Raw genomic sequence first — 27869 nt, 5'->3', positions numbered from 1 at the left:
GCCCAAATAGTTTTCTTCTGTAGTTGCCTCTGTAGTTCTCCCATACTATTTATTCATACATACCTGATCACTTATCCAAATACCCTACATCTGGCAAAAGATTAAGCCAAAGACCAACAGCTTACTAACTAACTTGCTGGAGAAACACACAGCATTTTGCAAAGCTATCTTACAGCACAGCTGCTAAACTGAGAACAACAATCATAGCAGCTTATATATACATGTGTCACTAATTATGTGCCAAGGACTGTGATAATAATCACTTTATTGTACTATAGCACTGAAATAGCATAATACAAAGAAGCAATGATACTCCCATTACAAGATAAGAAAGCTCAGAATGAGATGCTAGTATTTTGTTTAAGTCACACAGCTTATAAATGTGGAGCAGGAATTCAAACCACCAAACTAGACTCTCATGGTTACTCTGCTGCTTTCTTGATCATTGCAGAAGGAGACATTAATACCTAGTCTCTTCAGTGTGAATCAAACCTGGTGGAAAACAGAAACCTATTTATTTTTTCTCTCTCTAACTCTACAGATAAAGCAGTTTAGCATTACCTCCTTCATGATAGCTAATCTTCTTTTCTCAAGATTAGAAATTTCTGGTTTCTGCTTCCTCCACTTTCTCTTCAATGCTTTTTCTTGGAGTTCCCAGTGCACTAATGCTCTATTCTTTGATTTGTGTATTTCATGACGTCGCACCTATATGGGAAAAAAAAAAAGAAGAAAAACAAAGAATGTGTCTTTTCAGATGGTAGGACCACCTAATCCATTTCATATTTTATTATTTTTTCCAGTTCAACATATGTATTTATATGTACTTAGAGCCAAAATTTTACACCTCTCTAAATTTTCAAGAATGACTTTTTAAAAAGTTGTCTAGAACTAGAACTAAAAGACAAAATGAAAAGGATATTAATTGCTATTTCCTTTGTATAAGACTACACAGTAAACTAGTATTTATTCAAACTAAAGTTTGGAACTTCTTTCAGGAGTAGTAAGATAAGTTAGTGAATCAAAATCATTTTTAAAATAAATAGAATACAGAACATAAAGTATTAACAAGTACATCCCACACAACAAAGGTAAACATTGTTTTGTTAAACTTTTAAATACACATGTACATGGACACTCACACACATACATACTGAGCACCATGCAAAAGCTACAAAACCCACTGAGTTATCTTTGGCAAAGACACACTCATTTCCTGATGCTCACATCACAACCAAAAACTAACAATGTTGTGTTTGTATAGCCCTGCCATGGCTGCATGTGGAAGTGGGTCACTGGAGATGCACACTCCAGGTTAGTAGAATTCCTGAAGCAGAGGCAGAGATAGGAGCCATTGCCAGATAGGAGCCATTGCCAGGACTTCACTGAGGTGGCTAGGGAATAAAAGCAGATATTGGCTTTACAAGCACTCTAGTATTCAGAATATGAGTATGTACAAAACCTATAGGGCATCTGATAAAATGTACTGCTGAGTTCTCACGATGTAAAAAAGCAACCAGCTGACTGAGATTAACAACCAAATACTATGTAAGAACTCTGATTCACAAAAAAAAAAAAAAGAAGATATTTTTGAGATAATCAGGGGAATTTGAATATGAATTCAAATTTGAATTTGAATTAGATAATACAAAAAAATATTGTTACTTTTGTTAGGTATGATAATGGTATTGAGGTTGTATCAGAAAATATCTATTATTTTTTTAAAGATTTATTTATTCATGCTTACAAGAACCAAGGTACAGGCCAGATGTGTGGGAGGATGAGAGGATTCACCAGAGACAGAGTGGGGAGCAGAACAGGCAGACTGAAATATGCTGCTGAGGGGAGCAGCGGGCGAGAGAGGAGACGTCTGCCGCACCATGTGGGATTCTTGCCGGCCGGGATAGAACCCACAGTGCAGAGGCTGCGGACAGCTTCACAGCGCTGCGTTCAACCGCCTGCACCACGAGGGGAAGGCCCTATATATTTTTTTTAAATGCACATTAAATATGTGGCACAAAATGACATGTTCCCTAGGATTTGCTTTAAAATGCTTCAGTAGGGCCTCTCCGGTGGCACAGCGGTTGAGCGCTGGGTTGCGAAGCTGCCCACAGCCTCTGCAGCGCTGGTTCGATCCCTGGCTATTCCCCGGCCCCTGGAGGAGGGTCTCACATGGCACGCAGACCTCTCCTGCCACCCGCTGCTCCTCTCAGCAGTGTACTTCGGTCCTTCTGCCTGCTCTGCTCCCCGCTCTGGCTCTGGTGAATTCTCTCACCCTCCCGCGCTTCTGACTGTACCCAGTGCTTGTATAAATAAATAAATAAATCTATAAAATAAAATAAAATAAAATGCTTCAGTAAAAGACGAAAAAAGATAAATGAAGCAACTATGGCAAAACTTTTATAACTATTATAGCTGAGTGAACAGTGTATGGGAGTTCCTTATACTTTTGTCCCACTTTTGCATGAGTTCGAAATTTTTCATAATAAATAAAGTTAAGTCAATAGGGCATTATTATTATCCTCAACAAGAAACTACTAGATTTAAGATTCCTAGTTCCACAAAAATGTACAAGCTCTGCAAAAACACCGACAATCTGCTGAGGGAAATTGGGCATATTCATATAAAGACAAATGGCATCCATTAGATGGTATATACTCTATGGAGTAGGTATTAAGTGCAGCAACAGTTCACAGGTGATAACAACTGTTGGGTATCATCTAAAAGTAAGACTTCAAACTTACTAAAAAGCTGTAATAATCTGGGGCTTCCCCTGGTGGCGCAGCGGTTGAGCGCTGGGCTGCGAAGCTGCCCGCAGCCTCTGCAGCGCCAGTTCGATCCCCAGCCACCAGCGAGGGCCCCACATGGCATGCAGACCTCTCCTGCTGCCCACTGCTCCCCCCAGCAGTGTTTTCAGTCCCTCTGCCTGTTCTCCCCACCCTGGCTCTGGTTAATTCTTTCACCCTCCCACAATTCTGACTGTACTCAGTGCTTGTATAAATAAATAAATAAATAAATAAATAAATAAATAAAAGTGTAATAATCAGAGTAGTGCTGGCATAAGGATAGACTTCATAGCTTAATGGAATAGAACCAAGAGTCCACATTAAACCCATATATTTTTCGACAATTTGAAGCAAAGATAACTCAATGGGAAAAGAAGTCTTTTTACAAATGGTGCATGGACAACTGACACCTAATTGCAAAAGAATGAAGAATGTATTTATGACCTCTATCTCACACCATATACAAAAATTAACTCAAAAATGGATGGAAGACCTAATATAAGAGTCATAGAAGAAAACACAGGAGTAAATGTTTGTGAACCTTGGGTTAAAATAAGCACAAATGACAAAAGATAAAAAAAGATAAATTGAACTTCATCAAAATTAAAGACTTTGGGCTTCAAAGTATACCATCAATAGGGCCTCCCTGGTGGCGCAGCGGTTGAGCGCTGGGTTGCGAAGCTGCCCGCGGCCTCAGCGGCGCCGGTTCGATCCCCGACTGCTCCCCAGCCACCGGAGAAGGGTCCCACATGGCGCGCAGACCTCTCCTGCCGCCCGCTGCTCCCCTCAGCAGTGTACTTCGGTCCTTCTGCCTGCTCTGCTCCCTGCTCTGGCTCTGGTGAATTCTCTCACCCTCCCGCGCTTCTGACTGTACCCAGTGCATGTACAAACAAACAAATAAATAAATATACATGCCTCTTTAAAAAAAAAAAAAAAAAAGTATACCATCAATAAAAGATTACCAAAAAAGGGAGAAAATATGTACCTATCATACATCTCATAAGGAACTTGTATCCAGAATATATAAGGAGCTCTTAGAACTCAACAATAAAAACACAAATGATCCCATTTTAAAATGACCAAGGGATTTGAATAGACTTTCTCCTAAGAAGATAATACAAATGGCAAATAAGCATACAAAAGGATGCTCATTATCATTAGTTATTAGGGACAAGTAAATCAAAACCACAATGAGATTCCACTTTATACCCACTAGGAGCACTAAGGTCAAAAAGATGATAATAAGAAGTGTTTACCAACAAGGGGTGGAGAAAAATTGGAACTCTCATCTATGCTGGTGAGAATGTAATTGGTACAGTCACCGTGGCAAAGAGTTTAGCAGTTCCTCAGAAAGATACATATATAGTGATGTCATATGACCCAGGAATTCTACTCTCAGGTATATACCAAAGAGAACTGAAGACTATGTCACATAAAAACCTGTACACGGAAGTTCATAGCATCATTATTTATAGGAGTCAAACTGAAAACAACCCAAAAGTGATAAATGGATAAACAAAACATAGTGTATCTATATAATGGAATAGTGTTCAGCAATAAGGAATGAATCTTGAAAGATGAATCTTGAAAATATTATGCTATGAGAAAGAAGATAAACATAAAGGGACACCTTATATTTCATTTATATGAATTGTCCAAAATAGGTAAATACATAAATACATAAAACAGATTAGTTATGCCAGAGACTGGGATGAAGGGGAAAGTATATATGGAGTGACTATTACTGAATACAAGATTTCTTTTAGGGAATAATGAAAATGTCCTAAAATTAGAAAGTGATAACTGCATAACTATGAATATACTAAAATCCAATGAATTGTATACTTTAAAAGGGTAGATTTCATGATATGTGAATATTTCAATAAAGCTTTTTTTTTAAAGATTATTTATTTATGCACACAAGAACTGGAGTACAGGCCAGAGGTGTGGGAGGTGAAAGGATTCACCAGACACAGAATGGGGAACAGAACAAGCAGACTGACCGAAATACACTGTTGAGGGAGCAGCGAGCAAGCCAGGAGAGGTCTGCTGCGCCATGTGGGTAGCTCCCTGGCTGGGAATAGAACTCGTGCTGCAGAGGCTGCGAATAGCTTCATAGGTTGCACCTTAACCCCTTGCGCCACCAGTGAGGTGCTGTTTATTTTTTAAAACAAAAATACTAAGACTTAAATTAGGGTAAGAAAGAAAAGATTTGCACAGGTGGAGAAGGCAGAGAAACTGTTCCATCTAAGAAAAACAGCATGAAGTAGAGCTCAAGTGTGGAAAAACACATGGATTGCTCAAGGAATAAGTGAATACATTGAACAGAACAGTATGTTTACATAGGAAAAATTAGCAAATAATGCAGGAGAGATCTCAAATAGGAAAAGATGACATGTGCTCAGGGTAATACTCAACTAAAGAGATTTGAACTATAAACCAAACTTATCTAATGAAATTCTAATACATGGTAATTGATATTCCTAGACAAAATCAGAATATCCTAGAAATCAAATATCAAATAAAAAATTCAATAACTTTTTATAGTAAACTTACCAGCTCTTCAGGAGTTGCCCGATGTACTGTTAGATCATTCACAGTATTCTGCCAAAAAAAAAAAAAAGAAACTTCTTTAAAAAAGAAAAGTTTCATATAAAACAAACTAAGGGTTAGATAATATCAAAAATAAAAACTAACCCTTCACAGTTGACCACAGAACTGAAGCATCCAGAGGGGAGAGAGAGTAGCAGGGGGGTAAGAATAAAGAGGGAAGGAAGCACAATGAACTATGTGGTGGACTATGGGTGATTTGGTGGTGGGTGCACGATGGAGCTTAAACCTGATGGGGAGGATCCCAATGTTACCTCAATTAAAAGAATAGATAACTTTTTTTTAAGTTATCTTTTTTTCTTTTAAAGATTTATTTATGCATACAAGAACTAGGGGGTAAGCCAGAGGTTTAGGGGGAGGTGAGAGGATTCACCAGAGACAGAGTGGGGAGCAGAAGAGGCAGATGTACCAAAATACACTGCTAAGGTGGGTAGCAGGCGAGACAGGAGAGTTCTGCTGCGCCATGTGGGTTAGCTCCCTGGCCTGGGATCAAACTCATGTTGCAGTGACTGGTGACAGCTTGATAGCACTGAGACTTAACCCCTGCACCACCAGGGAGGCCCTAAGTTTCTTATAAAATGTTAGTATAAAAATACAAAATCCTAGGAGTAAAAACTTTCCAGGAATCAATGCTCTCAATTTAAATACTAACATGGACTACTTTTAGGTACTTTAGAGTGATTTAGAATATTTGGCGGGATCTTACAGAAAATAAGCACTAAATTCACTAGCAAGCATACATTATATTAAAATGGCTAAAACGGGGTAGTATATAATTTAAAATAAATATGTTTAACTAATGCTGTGGTTTTCAAACTACATTCCATGGAATGAGCAACTCTAAAGATTCCTAACAGATAAAGTGCGAACACTACAGAGAGGTTCAGTTATGTCCATGCAAACCCCTTAAGCAAAGTACCTATCACAAAGAGAGATGAAGTTTGAGGGCAAGATATAATTTCGTAAAATGCAAAAATAGTCACTTAAATAACAAGGAGTTAAGTTAACCTGGCAGGACTATGATGCTGCACAGCTCTAGAAGGTACCAGTAACGTTCTCATCCATGTAAATAGGACCCACTGGAATTTCGCAATGCACAGCCTGCACAGGGCTAAGTTAATAGGCCTATACTTTGGCCCTTCCTAAAAGGACTTCAGCCATTTTGTTATATGGATTTGGCAAAGCAGGAAAAAACATGAAACAAGTTTTTACTTTTAAAAGAAATATAAAGAACTTACTCCAGGGAAATAGCTTCTTTAGTATTCAAAGACTAAGGTTTTTGGTCATAGTTTATAATACTTAGCTTAAGGCTTTTCTCTACCAAAACTACTATACCTTTCATATTGATTTAGAAAAGTAAAACTTTAAGAAAGTTATTTAAGAAATAACTATAAGATTATGAGATATATTCTTAATAATCATAATAAAATCCAGACATATAAATAAGTGATAACCTTGGAATTAGTTCTCATGGGAGAAAATACAATTTCACTAATACTTCTATTGCTTAAAACTATTTTCTTTTGAAAGTGTCTTCAAATCTAATTTACAAGTCATTTTGAAAATGTCACACCATTTTTATCAAAACAGTATTATTCAGTTTGTTCTCTTCTCCCTCATTTACCATTCATTCCAAGTGACTTATAACTATTTTCAAGTTTAGTCTACCTTCAAAACCAAAGATCTTTCCAGCACTGGGTAGAGATAATACAAAGTAAGTAAAGAAAAGGTTTGGAGTGCAATTTCAAATGATAGATTTCAATTGTGTTTTCAGCAACAGCAGCGTATCAGATTATTGTACTTCTCAGAGTAACCACTTTGAAAGGTGATGGGGGCAATATTTATAGTATCACCTTATTTTTTATTAGTTTTACTACCACAGAATCACACTTTTCAATATTTTACAGCCCCTGACTGATTATTCTCCATAAGAGAAAGAAAACACACCTAAGTTTCATGCTTTGCAGCATGAGGCTGCAAAAGGTAAAAATCTTTTTAAAACAAGCAGCAGTCAGGGCAGGGGCCAGAGATCAGATGTCCCTGGTGCTGGAGACTTGTCTTATATTTAAAAGAACCTTTGTACTGAAATAGGCCAGCCTCTGGAGGTGTGCAACAAACAACTCAAAGGGTAAGAAAGCAGCCCAAAAATATCACTCACATGATTATGGTCTCACTGTTGCTATGGGCAAATCTTAAAAAGTACCCCAAAAAGTCAGACTTTGGTAGCACAGATTTAGTTGCCATAAAGCAATGAGTTCTCAAAGCAGAGGTGAAGGGGACTTTTTTAAAAACTCACCTTCCACTTCCTTAAAATTCCAATTCTTCAAAGGAGGCAGAAGTTACAGATATGACATGTGTATTCTAGAAATCTATCCCAAAAGATTCTGCTCTTTCCACAAGGATATAACATGCCAAGAAAGTCAGTCCATCCTACTACACACTACGCCCCCTTCAGAGCATGACCCTGAATAACCAGGGCCAGGTCATCAGATCTACTCCTTCAGAGTAACGTCACACTGCTTATTATCCCACCTGGACTTACATCCCATTCTTGCTTCACTGATGTTTTCTTCTTCTTTACTTTCAATGTTTTCCTTCCTCCTGCCCGGGGACCGTAACGGTTCACTCTGACAAATGACATCTAGAAGTAATAATTATTTCAAATATTTAAAATACAAGAAAAAAGAATGACTAAGCATCACCAAAAGGGATAAAAACATATAGAAATACAAATTCTGAAACATGAGAAGAAAAATTTAAGCATAATGAAAGGAAAAGGCTACCAAAATACTTGGGTCTTTCACTGCACAATAAACAGAAAGTTAATACTCATAACTATGATGACAGGTTTCAAGTAAATAATTTATGTATATTTGCTTATTGAAAAACTTCAGGAATTCAGAAATTATAACTTAAAGCAGACAGCTAGGACAGTAGTTATAGCACTCTAATAGCTGCATAAATAAAATAGTGTTGGGCCTCCCCAATGGCACAGCAGATTGAGCAAAGTGCTGTGAAGCTGTCCGCACCCTCTGCAGCACGGGTTTGATTCCCGGCTGGCCAGGGAGATACCCACATAGCACAGCAGACCTCTCCTGTCTCGCCCGCTGCTCCCCTCAGCAGTGTTTTCAGTTTGTCTGCCTGTTCTGCTCCCCGCTCTGTCTTTGGTGAATTCTCTCACCCTCCCGCACCTCTGGCCTGTACGCAAGTTCTTGTATAAATAAATAAATCTTAAAAAAAAAAAAAGTATCAGTCACATGCTAGCATTATTAATATAAGAGAAGTGCAAAGAGTCAAGGTTCTTTTATAAGCACTCTACCACTCAAAATAGCTAAAAGTACACATATGCTTACCTTAAAATAAAGGTGCCAAGAATTTAGAGAACACATGAGTTATAGGCTTACCAATATTTTTTTTCCACATAACACTAAATAGGGGTGATTACTGATATTAAGCTAAGAGTTTGGAAATTTCTACTATTTGCTTGGTAGTCTTAAAATAGCAATGCTAAATTTACAGGACTAAATATCATACTAAAATAGAAAAAGACTCAGTCCTGAATACTATATACTATTTTATACAACATATAAAACTTTTGAAAAGCAACACATACATGCAACTCCTAGTCCAGAACTTCTTTCCACACTTAAATATTACCAATCTTTTGAACCTGTTACCCCAAATTATCCTAAAACAAAGACTCAAGCATTTTCCTTAAGTAAATTTAAAAAATTAACTTACTCTACTTTAATAAAAATGCTTACATGCAAATGCTTCGCAAGAATTTACCCTCAATTTTCTTTTCTCTGTGTCAATCACATTTACTCTATAAAGATGGCATTTAATTTCAGAGTTCACAGTTTAGCAAAGGAGATAAATCACACACAAGTTAGAGATTAACATTTTTTTTATGGTGATGGTGATGATGGTGTTAAAAACCTCAATGGTGGTGGTAGTGGTGATGAAGGCACTAGTTAACAGATATTGAGTGATTTCTACAAGCCACGAATTAGTCTGAACTTTCCCCACATATTATCTTCTTTAACCCTCACAATAATTCTATGAAGTCTTCACTACATATTACACATTTTAAAGATAAGAAAACTAAGGGACAAGTTAACCAACTGTGAGCCGTTTAGTGACAGAGACACAAGTATCATTAAAAAACATATGGACATGGAAATCAGGACTAACAATCCAAAACAAACCCATACATTTACAGTTAGTTTACTTTCAACAGTGTGCCAAGAAAAAATTCAAGCACAGTCTTTTCAATTTATGATGCTAGAACAACTGGATCTCCATGTGAAAAAAATGAAGTAGGACTCATACTTTACAACATATATAAAAATTAAGATGTATCACTTACTTAAATATAAGAGGTAAAAGTACAAAACTCCTATAAAAATATCTTCTTGAACCTCAAGTTAAGCAAGGGTTTCTTAAATATGCACTAAAAGCACAAGCAACCAAAGGTTAAATAGACTCCATCAAAGTGAAAAATGTTTCTGCTTCAAAGGATACCATCAATAAAGTGGAAAGACAACCAAAAGAATGGGAGAAAATATGTGCAATTATATTCCATATTCATAAGTATCTAGATGATTAAAAAAAAATCTTACAACTCAGCAAAAACACAAATAATCCAATTAAATGGCTATTTAATTAGGACTTTTCTCAAACAAAGATAATTCAAATGGTCGATACGCACATGAAAAAATGCTCAACATCATCAGTCACTGGGGGAATACACATCTAAGACAATGAAATACCTCTTCACACCCAGTGGATGGTTTTAACCAAAAATAACAAGGGAATAACAAGGACTGGTAAGAATGTGTAGAAACTGAAATCCTCATATATTGCTAGTGGGAATGTAAAAGGGCTTAGCTATTTCTGAAAACAGTTGCTGAAAAAGTTAAACAGAGTTACTACAGGACCCAGAATTTCTAGTCCAAGGTATATTCCCCAGATAATTGAAAACAAATGTCCAATATTCATGTACAAAACTTGTACTCGAAAGTTCATAGTAGCATTATTCTTAGTAAACGAAAGTGGTAACATCCCAAATCTCCACCAGTTGAACGGATAAATAAAATAGGATAGATCCACGCACGGTTAGTTTACGTAAAGAAAGACTGTGTCCAGTGGAAAGGCAAGAGGACTGGGATAGAACTCAGTAAAGATCCTTGATTATGTGGTATGTGATGAGGGGCCAACAGAGCCTACAAAGTAAAGATGAAAAGAAATGTAGGAATAAAAGGAATGAATTACTGATACGTCATAACATAGATAAACCTGAGAATATTATGCTAATAGACGTCACACACCAAATGCCATCTATTACATGACTCCATTTATATGAAATGCTCAGGATTAGACATAAAGCAGGAGGGAACGGAGAGTGACTGCTAATGGACATTGAGCTTCTTTATGGAGTGATGAAAATGTAATGGAATTAGACAGAAATGGCAGTTGCACAACTATGTGGATGTGCCAAAAATCTCTGAATTGTACGTTTAAAGGGGTAAATTTTATATGTGAGTTATATCTCAGTAAATTTGTTATAAAAACTATGGAAAAATTGGGCCTCCCCGGTGGCGCAGCGGTTGAACGCTGGGTTGCGAAGCTGCCCGCGGCCTCTGCGGGGCCGGTTCAATCCCCGGCTGCTCCCCGGCCACCGGAGGAGGGTCCCACATGGCGCGCAGACCTCTCCTGCCGCCCGCTGCTCCCCTCAGCAGTGTACTTCGGTCCTTCTGCCCGCTCTGCACCCCGCTCTGGCTCTGGTGAATTCTCTCACCCTCCGACGCTTCTGACTGTACCCAGTGCATGTATAAACAAAACAAACAAACAAATAAATAAATAAAACATGCCTCTATAAAAAAATTAAAAAAAAAAAAAATAAAATAAAATAAAAACTATGGAAAAATAGTTTAAAAAAAAGGTTTCCAGTGTAAAGAAATTCCTCTTTAACCACTTAGATTTCCAACTTACTCTGCAGAAATAAAGAGGAAATCATGACCAATGATGGCGATATTTTTCTTCAACAAGGATCAAGCTTTGTAGTCTAACAAAGGAATTTCATGCCACTTACACAAAACTCCTCATAAGCGAGGCATCATTCACATGCTAAAATGTGACACCATAGTGATAACCTAATGGTTTATAGTGCTAAGAAAGCAAATAACAAAAACAGTTCCATGCAAATAATCTAGGCCTGTTGTTCAGAGAAAATCTAAAATACCTATAGTTTCCTAATTGCTAAAATGATGGGTACCTTCTTATTTCTCAGACCCTTTCTAGCCCTACAGATTACCACTCCTGGAAGCACTCCCTTCCTCTGACCTCCATGACACTCTTTCTTCCTGGCTTCTCTCCATTTCTTTTCTTTTTCTTTGTAGGCTCTGTGGTCCCTCATCACATACCACATAATCAAGGACCTTTACTGACTTCTATCCCAGTCCTCTTGCCTTTCCACTGGACACAGTCTTTCTTCATCCAATAATTGTTTTTGAAAGTCTACCACAGAGTGGGCAACACAGGCACTGCAGCACAAGAGTAAACAGGTCTAATGAGGTACCAGATCTCATGAAGCTTACTTTCTAGATCACCAACAGAGTTCACAGTGATCTCACCCACTCCTTTATGCAAAGCAAGAATGCACTGGGCAGGCAAACACACTAAAAATGATTCACACCTTTCTTCAAAACACCAAATGCTCGTTTCTAACTGCCTCTGTGAACACCGCCCAAGTATCTCACTTACAGTGCAGTCAAAATACAATTTATCGCCTCCATTCCCTCCCCACTAACCTCTAATTCTTTTTTTTTTAAGAGTTATTTATTTATTTATACATGCACTGGGTACAGTCAGAAGCACGGGAAGGTGAGAGAATTCACCAGAGCCAGAGTGGGGAGCAGAACAGGCAGAAGGACCGAGGTACACTGCTGAGGGGAGCAGCGGGCGGCAGGAGAGGTCTGTCGTGCCATGAGGGACCCTCACCGGTGGCCAGCCAGGGATTGAACCGTGGCTGCAGAGGCTGCAGGCAATCCCCCAACCCCCACACTTCCCCCCCTCCCCACAGTTTCGCAGTCCAGCGCTCAACCCTGCGCCACCAGGGGAGGCCCCTTACTTCTAATTCTTATGCACAATTGCTTTGCTCAGTAACTATCTGCTTAATTAAGCTGAATGTACAGAATTACTATCTCCCTAGAGGCTCCATAATCAACTTCTGTTCCTTCTTGCTTCAAATACAATCAGATATCAGAATCTATTTATTCTTTCCCTGAAATCGCTCTCTCATCTGTCCCCTTTCTTAATCTTACTACAAATGTTTTTGTCCAGGCTCCCATATTTCTCCTAATTTATCTCCGTTTGACTCATTTGCTCTTTCATTTTGTCATCCATCTATTATTTCACCAAATATTTTGAAAGCATCTGCCAACAGTCAGGTACCAGATACAGCAAGAAAGTAGAACTGCACTCTCACAGAGCTTAGAAATTATGGAAAGATCAAGATTAAATAACTACAATAAAAGGGTAATGTAAGAAGTAAATTCAGTGTGTCATGGAAGTACTAATTTACTCTACACAGTAAGAAAAGGTCACTTCTCTCCCCATAAACTTCCCCCCAAATGTTTAGATTGAAAACTAAAGGATGAATAAAAGTTAGAAATGGGAGTAAGAATGTTCCAGGTGGGGGGAAAGGCATTCACAAAGAGTTTAAGAAGTTCAATAAGACTAACAAAGATTTGAGAGTGTTAGAGACCAGAAAGAGCATAAAAGAAAAGACAGAAGCCAGATCACGGCCTTGAGAACCACTGCAATTTGAACACTATCCTAAAGATCTAAAAGAAAGCCACTGAAGGACTCTAGGGAAAACAGGTGAAACTTAGCAAATCCACTCCCACCTAATGAAAAACTGATCAAAGGGAAACAAGACCTCTTTCCGAACACTGTTCCTTCATTCAGTCCAACCCAGATATATGAAGAGAGAATAGCTTTCAACCCTTTAATTCCTTCCTCAAAGAAGGCAAAGATTACCCCCTGCAAGGAGGAATCCAACTCAGTTTGGCACTCAGAACCTCTCCCCCGCGTGGCCAGGCTGACCTTTCTTTCCAGTCTTTTCTCCTTTCACATCTGCCACACTTGCTTTAACAGAGTTCTCTCCTTCACAGACTTTTGCAACCATTCTTTATCTCGGCTTGGAATGCCCTTCAAACTCACTCCCTCCTTCACTATGTTAACTCCCGCTCACTCCTCAAAACTCATTTATGCATCCCCCGTCCAGATAAACCCTTTCCAGACAATCCATGCGACTTAAAGGGCCCTCCCTGTTCCCACGTACCCAGGATACTCGATCTCTCTCCTGCTAGACTGTAAATTTCTTGACAGCTATAATAGGGTACCCCAATCTCTAGCTCGGCAGAAGCGCCCGAGAGCGGTGCGCACGCGCACACTCAGGTTGCTCTAGGAGCGCCCTAGACTCAAACACTTCCAAACACGCTTCCTGACACGCCAAGAAACGCTAGTTAAAAAACAAAGAGCCGCGACTGCGCTTTCTGTAATAAGGATGCTCGACCCAGGCGCCCAGAGCGCCAGGGCACAGACCAGGAGACGCAACAACTGTTCTCCTGCCCTGCAGCTCCGTCCCTACGGTTCGGCGGGGCGACGGCCGCAGGCCGAAGCCCACTCATCACAACCTGCCTTACTGTTTTTCCGAATGCCGCCTCCACCACCACCAAAACTTCAGGCTCCAGAACTGCCCGGCCCGCCAGAGATTAACGCAGCCCGCGGCTTCCGGAGTGTTGCCCGGGTTACCGGAGCCCCGCCCCTATGCATTGCGTACATCCGGGACAGCGGCGCGCAGGCGCCTCCCAAAGTCTGGCGGGGCGGATTTGGTTAAAAGGCTGTTGCTCACCCTTCCCCGGGATGTACTCTCTGCGGGGTTCCCAGCAAAGAACATTAGAGTAGACGTGTAGCCTTTGACAATTTCTCCTGAATTCTCTAAAAGAAAGATGGTGTCACCCACACTTCACAATATCACTTACTTGCTTTCGCCCGTTAATTTATCCAAAAATGTTTATCGCCACCTACCAATGTACCAGAAACTATGTTAGTTCTGTAAAGACTAAAAACTGCCAAAGTCCCTGTCCTCAGGAAAACACCGCATAATAGCAGCTATGGACAACACATACTCAAAATTAAAACTGGTGAGTGCTAAGAAGTAGGCATACTAATTAGATAGCTTAGAGGAATATTTGAATTACTCAGAAAAGCTGAAAAGCAAGATGAGCAACTCACCAGGGAAGGCTCGAGCATTTCTGCAGAGGGTGCTTAGTGTGCAAAGGTGTGTCACAAGAGCAAAGGACAGGAAGAAGTTCAGTGTGCCTGGAATTCAGGGAGTACCAGGAACTGGTATGAGAGAGAATGCCCTAATAGGGTGGCCAGAGTGTTATAGGACAGGGAGAGGGGCAGCCCAAACCCCGCAAACCTGCCTATTCTATGTAGGGTTCTGCCATCCACCGCATCAACACAAAACATATGAGACTTTAATGGGAAGGAACTTTAATTAGGAAACAATACAGGAAAGGCAAAGAATCTAGTTTCTAAATGAAGCACCCAAAGTTACCCATCCCCTCGTGGATAAAAGTCCATCCATATGGGAATGGCGCAGAGCAAGGCCCCAAAGCCTGCCACAAGTCTAAAGCATCTTCCAGTGGGGACCCACAGAAAAGGGTCAAAAACTACCAGACAAGCCCGGAAGGAAAAGAGCAAAATCAACATCAAGATAAAAGCTCCCATTGTCACCTCCCCATTGGTCTCACCCACATCTGTGTCACCCAGTCCACGACCAAAAGACAAGCGCAGTTTCTTCACGTGTCTCTAGGCTCCACGCGCCTCCTCCAGGTCTCCTGGCTCCATCCTGCTTCCTTCCTCAGTCTCTTCTGCAGCTTCTCCTCTTCCTGCTCAGCTCCACCCTCCCTTGGGTGGGGCAGGGAACCTCCCCCTTTCCTGGGGACCACCCTGTTACAAGAGGACACACAAAGCTATGTAGGCCATGTTGAGGAGTGTACAAAGTATTTCACTCAAAAACAGTTGATTTGCTCCCATAAGGAAACTTCTTTTAGTCCCTGGTTTTGTATTCTTCAGGCACACCCATATGGAAATCAGCAACTCCACATCTAGAAGCAATACTTTTGTGATGCAAAGAACTACCTTGTAATAATTTACACTCAGAGGAAGTTTGATTTATAATTCATATCTATACACACATATATATATTGTCAGTGGTCAATCAATATAATCATTCCTTGCATACATAGTAACTCCCTGCCCCTCTGACTTATGGTAACACTTGGAAAAACCCCAATCCTACACTTGGAAAATCTCCTAATTCTGGCCATCCCAATACTGTACTAACTATCTGAACCCTTGCAACTGAACTGGCAAGGGAAAAACACTCAACTATCCATGCTGACTTCAAATTCATGATCACTAATTTTAAATGCGTCCTTAAGGATGACTAAACATCATATTGCACTTCCCTGCACCAATGACTCTTCTAGCCTCCCAGACCATAACTTCATACCTTACCTCATGCCCAACATCTCTTCTTCTAGCCTTGATTTCAACTAATGGCTTGTTTATTACTATATTGACACTGAATTCATGTTTGAATAAAGAGAACTGTCTTAAGCTTCCACCACTAATTCAATCTTTCTATCTTTACCCACAAATATGCCTTCCGGAAGCTCAACAAAACCCAAACACAAGGAACATGAACATTACATCAAGGTACATGATAAGCAAATTGTTCAGCACTGGTGATAAAGAAAAGTCTTAAAAGCAACCAGAGAGAAAGTACATTATAAACAAAGGAACCAAAATAAGGATAACATCATATATTTCAATAGAAATACTGTAAGCTATAGTTTCTTAAATGTATCAAAAGAAAAAAACCTGCCAGCTTACAATCCTTTGTCAAAAATATCTCTTTTAGGTTTTTCTGGGTAGTCTAAATATGAACTAGACATGCTCCCCAAACCGTAAGATGTCTCTCTTCCACTTATCCTATCTGGTTTCCCCACCCCAATTTCTAATCAGAGGGACTCTGGATCCTTTCCTTTATTTCACTATAAGCCTTTTCCACAACTCTGCATGTCTCTGAATCTCTGCCAAATACAAGCTATGTTGGCTGAATTCTTTCCTATATCAAACTTTGTTTGTTCTCATTTCAATAGTCTTTGTTTCCACAACTACTTATACATTTTTTATAAAATTGATTTTTCCTAATATTATTTTAAAATGGCAAATATTTTAAAATAGAAAAATACCTGAACTGGGATATAAATCATGTGGATCTTTGTTATGGAAGGGCAAAAAAAGGGGGGAAGCTAGAGTTGTGATCAAATCATGACCATTCCAATCCAACTGGTGCAGAAATTGTGGGTCAAAGTCTGTTGTTAAATATTATCTAACCATTGTGTGTTTGAATATTCAATTTCTCAATCCCTTTTTGGTCATTTTCAACTTTAGAATTTGATCAATTCAGGGAAAGCTAGAGATTCATAGCTTCACTACTTGGGGTTACCCAGTTGTCCTGATAATCAACTGTATTATGAGGTCTTCTTGACCTTTATTATTGCATCATTATGGCAATCATTTGATAAGAGATCACTGCACAGAAGTATTTAAGATTCAAGATGGAATAAAATGAACCAACATGATGACAACTGTTGTAAGAGGAACACTGAGAAGCGACATCTGAGCCAGTGGGGGGCACTTGTAGCCAACTCAATGGTAAAAGGTGGAGCTTTTCCGACTCCACCCTCTGAGAGAGGGCCAATGGGAAAACCAGTAGAGCTGGGGCTTTTGTCTACCACTGTGCATGCCAATGAGTTGAGACTAATCTGTATTTCATCTAAAATTGAGGATGTATCATTAACAACTTATGCAACTGTTAGTGCTAAGTTTCTTACAAGTCTTTTCTATTTGTATAATTCTCATCATTGGAAAGACTGTTTTGATTATTAACATAAATGAGTCAGTAATTCCTCTAGGAATTATCCAGAAATGTACCTGAACAATCAAGAATGGCTTCCTTCTGTAGCTTTCATTTGAGTCAGAATTTCCAACCGTGGTGATTTATAGACTTAGAGACTTGGTATTCAAATAAGTCTTGGAATTCTATTACTAAGGTGCATAAAGTGTTAATCTGAGGCAAACTGCAAAGGAAGTAGTAGCCTCCAGGGTACATGGAGGTTGAAGAAAAAAGGTGCTGCCCATGACATGAAGTCAGAACCAAAGCTTCAAATAATTTGGATCTCTGTTAGTCTCTCCTGGTGACAAGTATTTGTCCCATCACCCTACAAAAGTTCTTAGATTGAACTTCAGAATTAATGGGGTCTAACCAATAGACTGCAACAGTTATTTCTTTTTCTGGGAGAAGGGAAACTACTTAACTCATAGATTAATGTGTTTAAGGTCATTTGTCCATGTAAGGTGCAAGAACTGTGATTGACTACAACTCCCTATGGCCTCATATGATGAGACTGGAATAGCCTAGAGACTTTTATCATAGGAGTCCACTAATGTATGGTATATTCAACAGACAATAAGGCTGAGGGATAAGCTATTTGGGAAAATCTAAGAATAGCATAAGAATGAGCATTTCTGGAGACAAGGACCCTGGCTCCTGGATGTGTGAGGTATCAGGGTACCCTTAGATACTGGCTTCTGGGATACATCAGCAGAAACAATACCAGGGCTTTCCACTGACATGGGAGCACAGCTTCAAATTCCCTTAGCATCTTGAGCCCCACTACTGCCCCATCCTCAACTAAGCTAAAATCTAAAAGCATTTTGGTAAAAGACATCTCTCCTTGGGAATACATTCAGTCCAAAGACATCTCCTGAAAAGTCTTCTCTCTGCAATCTGCATTATTGGGACCAGTTGACCCAAGAGGTGGAGTTGAGACTCAACTATGGAAGCCCCACTCTGATGAATTTGGCAGAGCACAACCTGAAGTTTTGAAAATGATCAGGGCTTAGCAAAGATTAGTGAAAGTGTGAGGCGGAGTGAGGCATATCACAGCACCTTAAAAGACCTAGACACAACCAGCCATGGGCAGAAGAAAACGATCCCCTGTGATGAAAATGGACATCCTGCTAGATATACACTCTGACACCACTGCCCAATCCCCCTTGATAAAGAATGAATTGAATGAACTGAAGAATAGCAGTCAGATGAGTAAATGAAGACACAAAAGGAATTCATTAGGGAAATAGGGAGACATCATTAATCAGAGAAGTAGGATATGGTTGAGGGTATTTTAAAATCCATGAACAGTATCCTATCACAGCTCACTGATATGGCACCCTGTGTTGGCAATAAGAAAATGACCATCAGGATTCCAAGCCACAGTAGTAATTAGGAATATTTTCTGGCTGCACAGCAGAGTGCTGAAACAGTCTCCTCATTAGAAAGCTGTTTGGAGAAGCAGCTTGAAATCATATGATCCCCACAAGTTGGTATTTGGGGTGTGGCATCAGTTCTCAAGAGCCCTGTATTGGTTCATAGATGAGGCTCTCGGAGTTCTCTGCCTCTTAGGCCAGCTTCTCCCTCCTTTATCTTATTTTTTTTCCTCACCCTCTTTTAAAGAGTACTCAACCCCAAATGCACAGGCTTCTGCTTTCAGCTTCCCAGAAGCAAGTACCAGCCATCCACAGTAACACTGCATTTTTGTGCTACTTTTCTGTTTACACTACCTTTTTTAAAAATTGAATGATGTTACATAATCAAAAAAGAAAAGACACCTGTTCTGATCTACCAATTATAAAGGTGGGGTGGGGTGACAGAGAGAAGGGGCCATTATGGGTAGAAAACACCAGTAGTCTACAGTGAATGAGAAGAATATTATCAATAAGCAGGTCAAAGACAAAACAGTAATTACACAGGTATCTTGGTCCAACATCTTTATCCTGATGAGTAGTTTAATGAAGAAATTCAGCTAATAACCCTTTAAATCATGTAGTGTTACCACTAGATCACCTGAATAAAGGCTACAGTCTTTTTTTTTTTTTTTCATTCTTCCTTTTCCAAATCAGGGGATGAATATGATATTGATAAAGGCCTCTTGACTCAGTCTCAAGATGTATTCTTTGGGACTGTAGGTAATATCATACCCTGTTTAAGGCTTGTTGTTTGGCAAAATGATCTGCTAGAGTATTTCCTCTAACTCCCATATTATCTCTGCAGCCTGGACACATACCTTTACAATAACTATTTCACTGGAAGTAGAAATGAATCTAAAAATTTCTTAACTTGTTGTACACTTTTGATGAGGGTTCCAGCCGAACTGAGAAATATTTTTTTTTTGTTTCCAAAAATTATTTCTCTCTCCAAAAGCCTATGTTTATACTCTGGCCTTTGGCTAGTTGATAAGCTCTAGGATGATAAATTCTGTTTTTAATGAGGACTAATTTTACTTCAGGTAGAGGACTATCTTTTTTTTTTAAGATTTATTTTTATTTATGCATACAAGAACTGGGGTGCAGGCCACAGGTGCGGGGTGGCGAGAGCATTTGCCAGAGACAGAGTGGGGAGCAGTACGGGAGGATATACCAAAATACACCGCTGAGGGGAGTAGCAGGCAAAACAGAAGAGGTCTGCCCGGCCATGTAGGTTAGCTCCCTGGCTGGGACTGAACTCGTGCTGCAGTGGCTGCCAATAGCTTGATAGCTTGATAGCTTGAATGTGTGATAGCTTGGTAGCTCTGACTTTAATCTCTGTGCCACCAGGGAGACCCCCTAGAGGACTATCTTTTAAAGGAGGGTTTAGATTAGTGATCGCATTAGAGATAGCTGAATCTCTATTTCAATTTTGAACTTTGAACTATTAACAAATACTAGGTCAGGACCCTCAATGGCAGTCTCTAATAAAGCTGAGCAACATATAAAAAGTTCCTAATTGTAGTAAGATTATCATGAGGTTCCCCTTCTGATAAGGGCAGAAGAGTGGCAGGATGTTGCAGCAACGAACAGCAATGCAAGAGGGAAAGAGAAACAATAGAAACTTGTAAGAGATCAATCAACAGGCTGAAACATGTGTTGTGTTCTTAGTAGTAAAATATGAACTTCAGAAGAAACTACAAGATCAAGCAGGAAGCCTAGAACTACTTTAGCAGAAGCACTGACTAGTTTTACTAGTTTTACAGTTTACTAGTTTTACAGTTGCACTATTGCCCTAAGAAACACAATATTAGTCTTTGCAACTGGATTGAGGGGGAGACTATGATAAGTGATAGGGTATTGATGGTTTCCATAAAGTTGAATTAAAACTCCAAGGCTTATTCAGAATAATCATAAACAAATAAAAAGGTTTTTGTTGTTGTCTTCAGAGATGTCTAGGGAAGCAGGACATCGAAAAGTCTTCTTCAAGTTATAGAGGGCTAGGTTAATACTTGCATGCCCAGAAGAAAGCAGCTCTTATTGAAAACTTAACCAGATCATACAGAGGTATCATAATCTCAGAAAAACTTACACCCAATGTCTGAAAGAGCCAATTACATCTAGACATTGTCCCTCTTATAGTATTGTAAAGAGTATAGAGTAAGTCTAGATAGTCTAGCTTTTATTACAGAATTTTTTTCCTCTTTTATAGAAAGATTATACTCTAAGATATTCCTCTTTTTTGTCTCCTTTTTTTTTTAAAGATTTATTAATTTATTTATACAAGCACTGGGTACAGTCAGAAGCGCGGGAGGGTGTAGAGAATTCACCAGAGCCAGAGCGGGGAGCAGAGCAGGCAGAAGGACCGAAGTACACTGCTGAGGGGAGCAGCGGGCGGCAGGAGAGGTCTGTGCGCCATGCGGGACCCTCCTCCGGTGGCCGGGGAGCAGCCGGGGATCGAATCAGCACTGCAGAGGCTGCGGGCAGCTTCCCAACCTAGCGTTTAACCGCTGCGCCACTAGGGAGGCCCTAAGATAGATTATACTCTAAAATAGATTATACTCTAAGTAATGAGCTATGTATTCACAAAATTATTATTTATCTTTCCTGAAACTTTAAGCCCCTTTTCTGTTAAGGCTGAAAGCCAGTAAATGGAATTCTTTATAGACTTCTCTGAACAAATTAGGAGATTTTCTACACATTATATCAAATTGAATCACAAAGGAAATTTGGATTTTCAGTTCTTATTAAGGACGTAGGAAAACCAGTAAAATATCCATGTATAGTGGCATCTCTCAGATGGCAACAAAAGGTATTGAATGTCTGTGTGCAGACACACTGAGAAAGGCAATGAAGGACACTAGAGTGAAGGAGGTGGTGAGGGTAAGAATTGCTTACAGGATAGTATTTGGGGTAGGAAGTGATGGGAAAGGATGCGTAACGATAGTATTGGTATCCCAAGCTCTCAAACAAATTAATATCCTTGTCCATTCAATTTCTTTACTGACAGAACAGAAATGTTAGAAAGGTTAACGCAGGTTAAGAAAATGTCTTGGATCTGAGATTTTCCTTTATGCCAAGCTTTTGGTTTGGGGAAAGTTTGTGTAACAATTTGGGAGGCTTTATCTGAACTTTACTAGATTCTGCTCATCATTTACCATGTATCGATTCCTATGGAGGTTTTAGCTTAAAGAAAGTCAGATACAGTGTCAAAATGTTTGTCTGGAGAATACATCAAGAATAGGGCCTCCCCTGGTGGCCCAGCGGTTTAGCACTGTGCTGCGAGGCTGCCTGCAGCCTCTGCAATGCAGGTTCATTCCCCAGCCGCTGGCAAGGGTCCCACAAAAAAAAAAAAAAAAGAAAAGAAAAGAAAAAGAAGACTACATTGAGAATATTGGAAAAGGAAAGGTTTAGATAGAGCACACACTTGATTATGAATAGACCTGTCCTGTTAAATCTCAAGTCCCTCTCGGGTGCATTTAACATTACAGATCCAATTGTAAAGTCTATCGATCTCTTTGTAATAAACTTGTGGGGGCGGTATCACAGAACTGAAAGAAATGTTTCCAGTCAGGGATCCAAGGGGTATATTTAAGGACTGGGCAACAGAGGTCATTTGAAATACCTACTACTTGTGATTTACGCTGACTCCAGGGAAAAGGCTGAGCAACAATGACAGAGGTAAATATAGAAATATTAGTGTTATTGGAAGATATTTTCTAATTTATCCAAAAATGTCCTGTAGTTTCATCTTTTTGTTTGTTTGCATGATTGAATGATGGTCCAATCAACTTTTAATAGAAATATTTCAAAAGTATGGCTTTTAGGAGATTTTCGCCTATCTTTGGCATTTAGTCTTCTTTTGATCCTGACATTTAATGTGGAAATAATCTTGTAGGTCCCTCTCTGGGCTAACCCAATCAGTTTTGGTCATCCAGGATTTAGTATCTGAGGTTCTGATCAACATGCCTACAAATTGATATAGGTCAGGTAACCATGGGTCATATGTACCCAAGAAATCCAAATTCTTCTATGACTATTTGATGGTCTTCCTTGGGTTTGGGGAAATTTTTAATTATGGTTCTTAATTCAACTTTAAATTCTATGGCTAGTTGCGTACATAGCTCATGGGAAGGATGTATACTTACTAGCAAGTGGCATTTGGGTTTTTAGGTGCATTGTTAGGGGACAAACAGGGTCTGGACAAGGAGAAGATGAAGGAGGAGTTGCAGGAGACAGATCAGACAGAGAAGAGGGAAGAAGGAACACTGGATATGAGAGGCAACTAGAAGAGAATGAAGGAGAAGACTTACTATGGAAATTAGTCTAGATTATTGTTTGCCAAATTGTTCATTAGCTTTGACTGAATATTTTTGTGAAATGATTTTTAAGCATAATTTCATTTCGACGGCCTTTGCAAACCAGTAAAAAAAAAAAAATGCCATATGAAAAAATGTCAACATCACTTGTAATCAGGGAAATGCAAATCAAAACTACAATGAGATACCATCTTACACCAGTGAGAATGGCACATATTAAAAAAACTAACAACAAATGTTGGCCAGGTTGTGGAGAAAAAGGAACTCTCCTGCACTGCTGGTGGGAGTGCAAACTGGTCCAACCACTATGGAGAGCTGTGTGGAGATTTCTTGACCTACTAAACATAGAGCTTCCACATGATCCAGAAATTCCACTCCTAGGTATTTATCCAGAGGACACAGAAACATAAATTCCAAAGAGCACCTGCACCCCTATGTTTATAGCAGCACTGTTTACAATAGCTAAGATTTGGAAACAACCCTAATGCCCAAAAATAGATAACTGGATCAAGAAGATGTGGTACATATAAACCATGGAATATTACTCAGCATTCAAAAAAGATAAACACATGCAATTTGCAGCAACATGGATGGCGCTGGAAGGGATCATGCTCAGTGAAATAAGCCAGAAAGAAAAAGAAAAATACTGGATGGTCTCATTCATAGCAGGAATCTAGAAAACTTAAATAAGGGACCAGGAAAAAGAATAACTATAAGAAAGAAAATATCAAACTCAACAAACAACTATGAACAAGAGACACTCTATGGGGTATGGGGGGCGGGGAAAGGAGGGCTTGGGGTAAAAATAAGGGGTTTGTAATTGTATGGGGAATATAAAAACAAAATTTAAATTTAAAAAATGCCAAATTGAGTCAGAAATTTTGTTCTCTTTTTTAAAGCATCTTTCAAATGAACAATTTTGTTCAATTCAGTGTTACACAGAACAGCTATTAAAAGCCAGGTGAAAAAACTAAAAGTTTCTTTCACCGTGCAGAAGATTTTTAGTTTCATGTAGTCTCAAATGTTTATGTTTTGCTTTTCTTGCCATTAGAGATGAATCCACAAAAGACATCTCTGAAACCTGTGTCATAGAGAGTTTTGCCTATGTGTTCTTCTGTGTATTTTATAGTTTCTGATCTTATATCCATATCTTTTCTCTCTCTTGAGTTGATTTTTGTGTATGGCGTGAGAGAGGTTTCCTAGTTTTATTCTTTTGCATGCAGCTGTCCAGTTTTCTCAACACCATTTGTTGAAGAGGCTTTCCTTGTTCCAGTGTGTATTTTTAGCTTCTTTGTATAGATTAACTCCATAGAGGTATGGGTTTATTTCTACATTCTAAATTCTATTCCACTGGTCTTTGCTTCAGTATCCTACTGTTTTGATTATTATAGTTCTGCAGTACAGCGTGAAGTCTGGGAGTATACTACCATTCTTTTTTTTTTTTTTTTTTTTTTTTGGTCAGGATGCTATGGATGTTTGGGGTTAAGCCCCAAACTTGGTGGTAGCCACCTCCAAATTAAACAACCCACACCTCCAGGTGGGTGGAAAACCAGAGAGAATTCTATGAATCAAAACCAAACTCTCAGGACACACACACACACAGAGATGTTAGTTATATTTGCAGAGTAGGTTTATTAGAAAAGGGACAGAAAAGTAAAGGACACTTGCATAGACACAAGCAGGCAGAAAGAACTTCTCCAAAAGGGGCAGGTTTGCTGAGAGGCCTGCATGGTTGCTGGCAGGCAGCCTTGCGGAGAGCTGCCTCTACTGAGGAAGGTCAGTGAGAAGAAGCCCCGGCATGGTACAAGTCACCGGCAAGCACGAAGGCTGCTGCCTTGCAGAAGGAGAAAGTTGGTGAAAAGAAGCACCTGCATAGTCACAGGTGGGCAGAAGGGCTGCTGCTCCATGCCAGTGCAGAGACTGCACTGATATAGTCTTCTTCTCTTTGGGAGGGGCTCATTCCTTTGTGGAATGGCCTGTTTGCTGCTGATTTTGGACAACTGCAGAATCTGAAAGGGACAGAAGATTCCAGGATGGGCCCAATCTCTGTATTTTTACCTTCAGATCTGTGCTTTCTTGCTCCCTATAGCACCATGATACCTGCCTGGGTCTTATGACTTGTGATAAGGCACTAGTGCCTAAGGATCTTGATTTCTATAGCTGGGTTAATGGTCACGTTAATTCCCTCTACCCCCACCTCATTGTGTGAGTCAGGCTTTAATCTAGTGATGCCTCCTTTAGGCTTTTATATTCTTTCCTCCATCATATGCACAAATAAATCTTTAAAAAAAACTTTTTTTTTTCCCTGCATTCTATGCTATTCCAAATGCTCCTAACTTCATTGCTTAAAGTTAGGACAAAGTCTTGAAGGGTCTTAGTGCTCTTCAAATACCTACAAGGCTGTCATGTGGAAGAAGGATTAGGTTTATTACTATGTACCCAGAGGGCAGAACTCACATTAGTGAGTGGAAGAGAGGCAGATTTCAATTTAGAATGTAAAGTATCTTTCTAATAATGAGACACTTGCTTCCAAAAGAAGGGGTTACCTTGTTAAAGATACACTTCCTCACTTCTGTATTCAATTTTTAGCCAGTAGTGTTTCAGCAGGATTCCATGACCCTATACCTCAAGACAGCACATGAACCAGTCAGGTCAGCTTACCTCAAAAATTTTCATAACCTTCAAGTTTGTGAAGTTTTGTTAAATTCTGAAGAGGCATAGATATTTTAATTACAGCAATTTAAAATCATTCAAGTTCTGAATGAAATTATTATGTTAGAGTCTCAAAAACAATAAAGTTAAACTCTATCCCTATATTCTTCTTTAAATTAGTATGTGTGGGTGTGGTATGATAACAGACTTCTGAGGAAGTGTGATCTTATCCCCCTAAGTCATATACAGTGTTGTAAACCAATGTCACTTCAATAAAATAAGCAAAATAAATAAATAAATAAAATTAGTCTTTTTGTCCTTGTGTCCATACATCTGTAATAACATTTTTAAACTGAAAATTGCCCTAATACAGCATAACTCAATCTTCCATCAGTACTGTTTTCTGATTATGCAGTTAAAAAACTATATACTAAATAAACTGTACTCATTTTTAAATGTTTTAATAAATTTCAGTGAGGTTTAAAAAAACCTCCTTTTGAATAGCAAGTACTAGGATTTTAATCTGTAATCTTAATTCTTTGAATACAATCTTTTTCTTCTTTGTGACTTATTAATGTTTCTTCAGCTAATAAAACAGCTTCTACACCTGAACTGTAATTGTTTTGAGTTTCTCTCCAAAGACTTCCAAGGAATTACTTCTCACCCTGCCCTTTATCTGCCCCCTTTGACTGTTTAACTCTAATCCCTTAATTTTTGCCAGAAAGGTATTTCCTTTCACAGACAGGCTGTAGTTTCTGTCTTTTGCAAAACAATAGAGAATTCTAGGGATACTCCGGGAACCGGAGAAGTCATCGCAGAGGCTGCCAGGCCAGTCGCTGGGGCAAAGGAAAATGCCCTCCGCATAAATCCAATTACTTCAAGTCGTTTACAACTTCTGGGCCAAGACTTCAGGCGATGTTCTGAATTGTTCTTTTTACTACAGGATTTTTTTTTTTTTTTTTTCATGACTGTACGTATTTACATACGAACACATATGGCGAGGGAGAGTGAAAGCGATGACGTGAGGCTCCGGCTGGAGACCAGGAGGTGACACGGATATACAGCAGGTATCTGGGAAAGGCTTCGACAGAGGGCAATTGGGAGTTAACCACCGTCTCTCAGATGAGCTGGAGTTCTCTGCAGGTAGACTGGAAAAGCGAACTCGTGCACCCTTTTTGGAGGCGGGTTCTGTTGCTTTCTATTTCTTCGCTTCAGGCAGGGTGCACAGAGATTTGAAAGGGACTGAATGTTCTGCTGTTTGGTTGGTCAGGTTGACTCGTTTTTCTTTGAGGTTGAGGAGGAAGTGATCGGTTGAAATTCTGGCTGGGTAAGTGGGGGATTCTCAGAAATGAGGGGGAAGGAAACGGACTAAGCAGCCTGAGAACACAGCAAGAGCCCCCCAACCTGCCCCCGTATCTAAGGCCCCCCAACTCCGGCCAGTAACCTCCCGTGGAGACCCCAGGAGGCTGCATCAATATGTGACGGGCCCTTCGCCAGCGCGTCGCGAGCGCTCGCCGGCGGGTTTCGTCAGGTACCGCACGCGCAGCGCGGAAGCGGCGCCGGGGCCGCCGGGGCTTCACAGGGACCCGCACGGCGCCAGCCTCCCCGCGCGGGCACCGCCGCTTCGCCGCGGGGGGCGGTTCCCACCATGCCGGGTGGCCCGCGACTCGCGCTGCTCTGCGCGCTGCCCTGGCTCCTGCGGGCGGCCGCGCCGGGGCACCCAGTGCCACCCTTCCAGCTACGCGGCGACCCCCGAGAACCAGCCCGAGGCGCCGATTTCGACCGCGTCTACAGCGGGGTGGTGAGCATCAGCACCGAGAACATCTACTCCTTCAACTACACCAGCCGGCCTGGCCAGGTAGGACACTCGTTTTTCTCCCTCGAATGCCAGGAACTTGCATCCCCGATCTCAGACCCCATTGCTGCGTTTGGTCCCCTGGGAATCGACCTCAGGGACCTCGGGACCCTCGTTCTCTCCCTTCTGCAAACCAATCACTGCTTTGCCCAGCCGCATCCTCCGCTTCCCCGCGCCTCTCTGTCGGCCTTGTGGCTG

The 27869-nt window shown here is 40.1% G+C and overlaps 2 protein-coding genes across 8 annotated transcripts in view; one reads left to right on the top strand and one right to left on the bottom strand.

Moving 5' to 3' along the window:
* Window positions 1–27869, bottom strand: part of SPICE1 (spindle and centriole associated protein 1) — a 139246-nt gene that overhangs the window by 32107 nt on the left and 79270 nt on the right. For 3 of the 7 annotated variants that reach the window (XM_037525531.2, XM_054700596.1, XM_037525534.2), the window contains 3 exons: window positions 7936–8034; window positions 5340–5387; window positions 562–705 (listed from right to left, as the gene is read on the bottom strand). In XM_037525531.2, the coding sequence (XP_037381428.1) occupies window positions 562–705; window positions 5340–5387; window positions 7936–8034 (291 nt within the window). Of the gene's footprint in view, window positions 1–561; window positions 706–4039; window positions 4318–5339; window positions 5388–7935; window positions 8035–14095; window positions 14201–27869 lie in introns of those variants that run through there. The other 4 variants (XM_037525538.2, XM_037525537.2, XM_037525536.2 and 1 more) reach the window with 4 other exon arrangements.
* SIDT1 (SID1 transmembrane family member 1) overlaps window positions 27465–27869 on the top strand; it is a 93646-nt gene continuing 93241 nt past the window's right edge. The window contains exon 1 of the mRNA XM_037525541.2: window positions 27465–27674. Coding sequence (XP_037381438.1) covers window positions 27465–27674 — 210 coding nt within the window. The remainder of the gene's footprint in view (window positions 27675–27869) is intronic.

Source organism: Talpa occidentalis, unplaced genomic scaffold (genome assembly GCF_014898055.3).
Source record: "Talpa occidentalis isolate TD23 unplaced genomic scaffold, MPIMG_talOcc4v2.1 talOcc4.4, whole genome shotgun sequence".
Taxonomy (NCBI): domain Eukaryota; kingdom Metazoa; phylum Chordata; class Mammalia; order Eulipotyphla; family Talpidae; genus Talpa; species Talpa occidentalis.
Note: the sequence above shows the minus strand (reverse complement) of the source record. Positions and strands in the feature narration are given on the sequence as shown.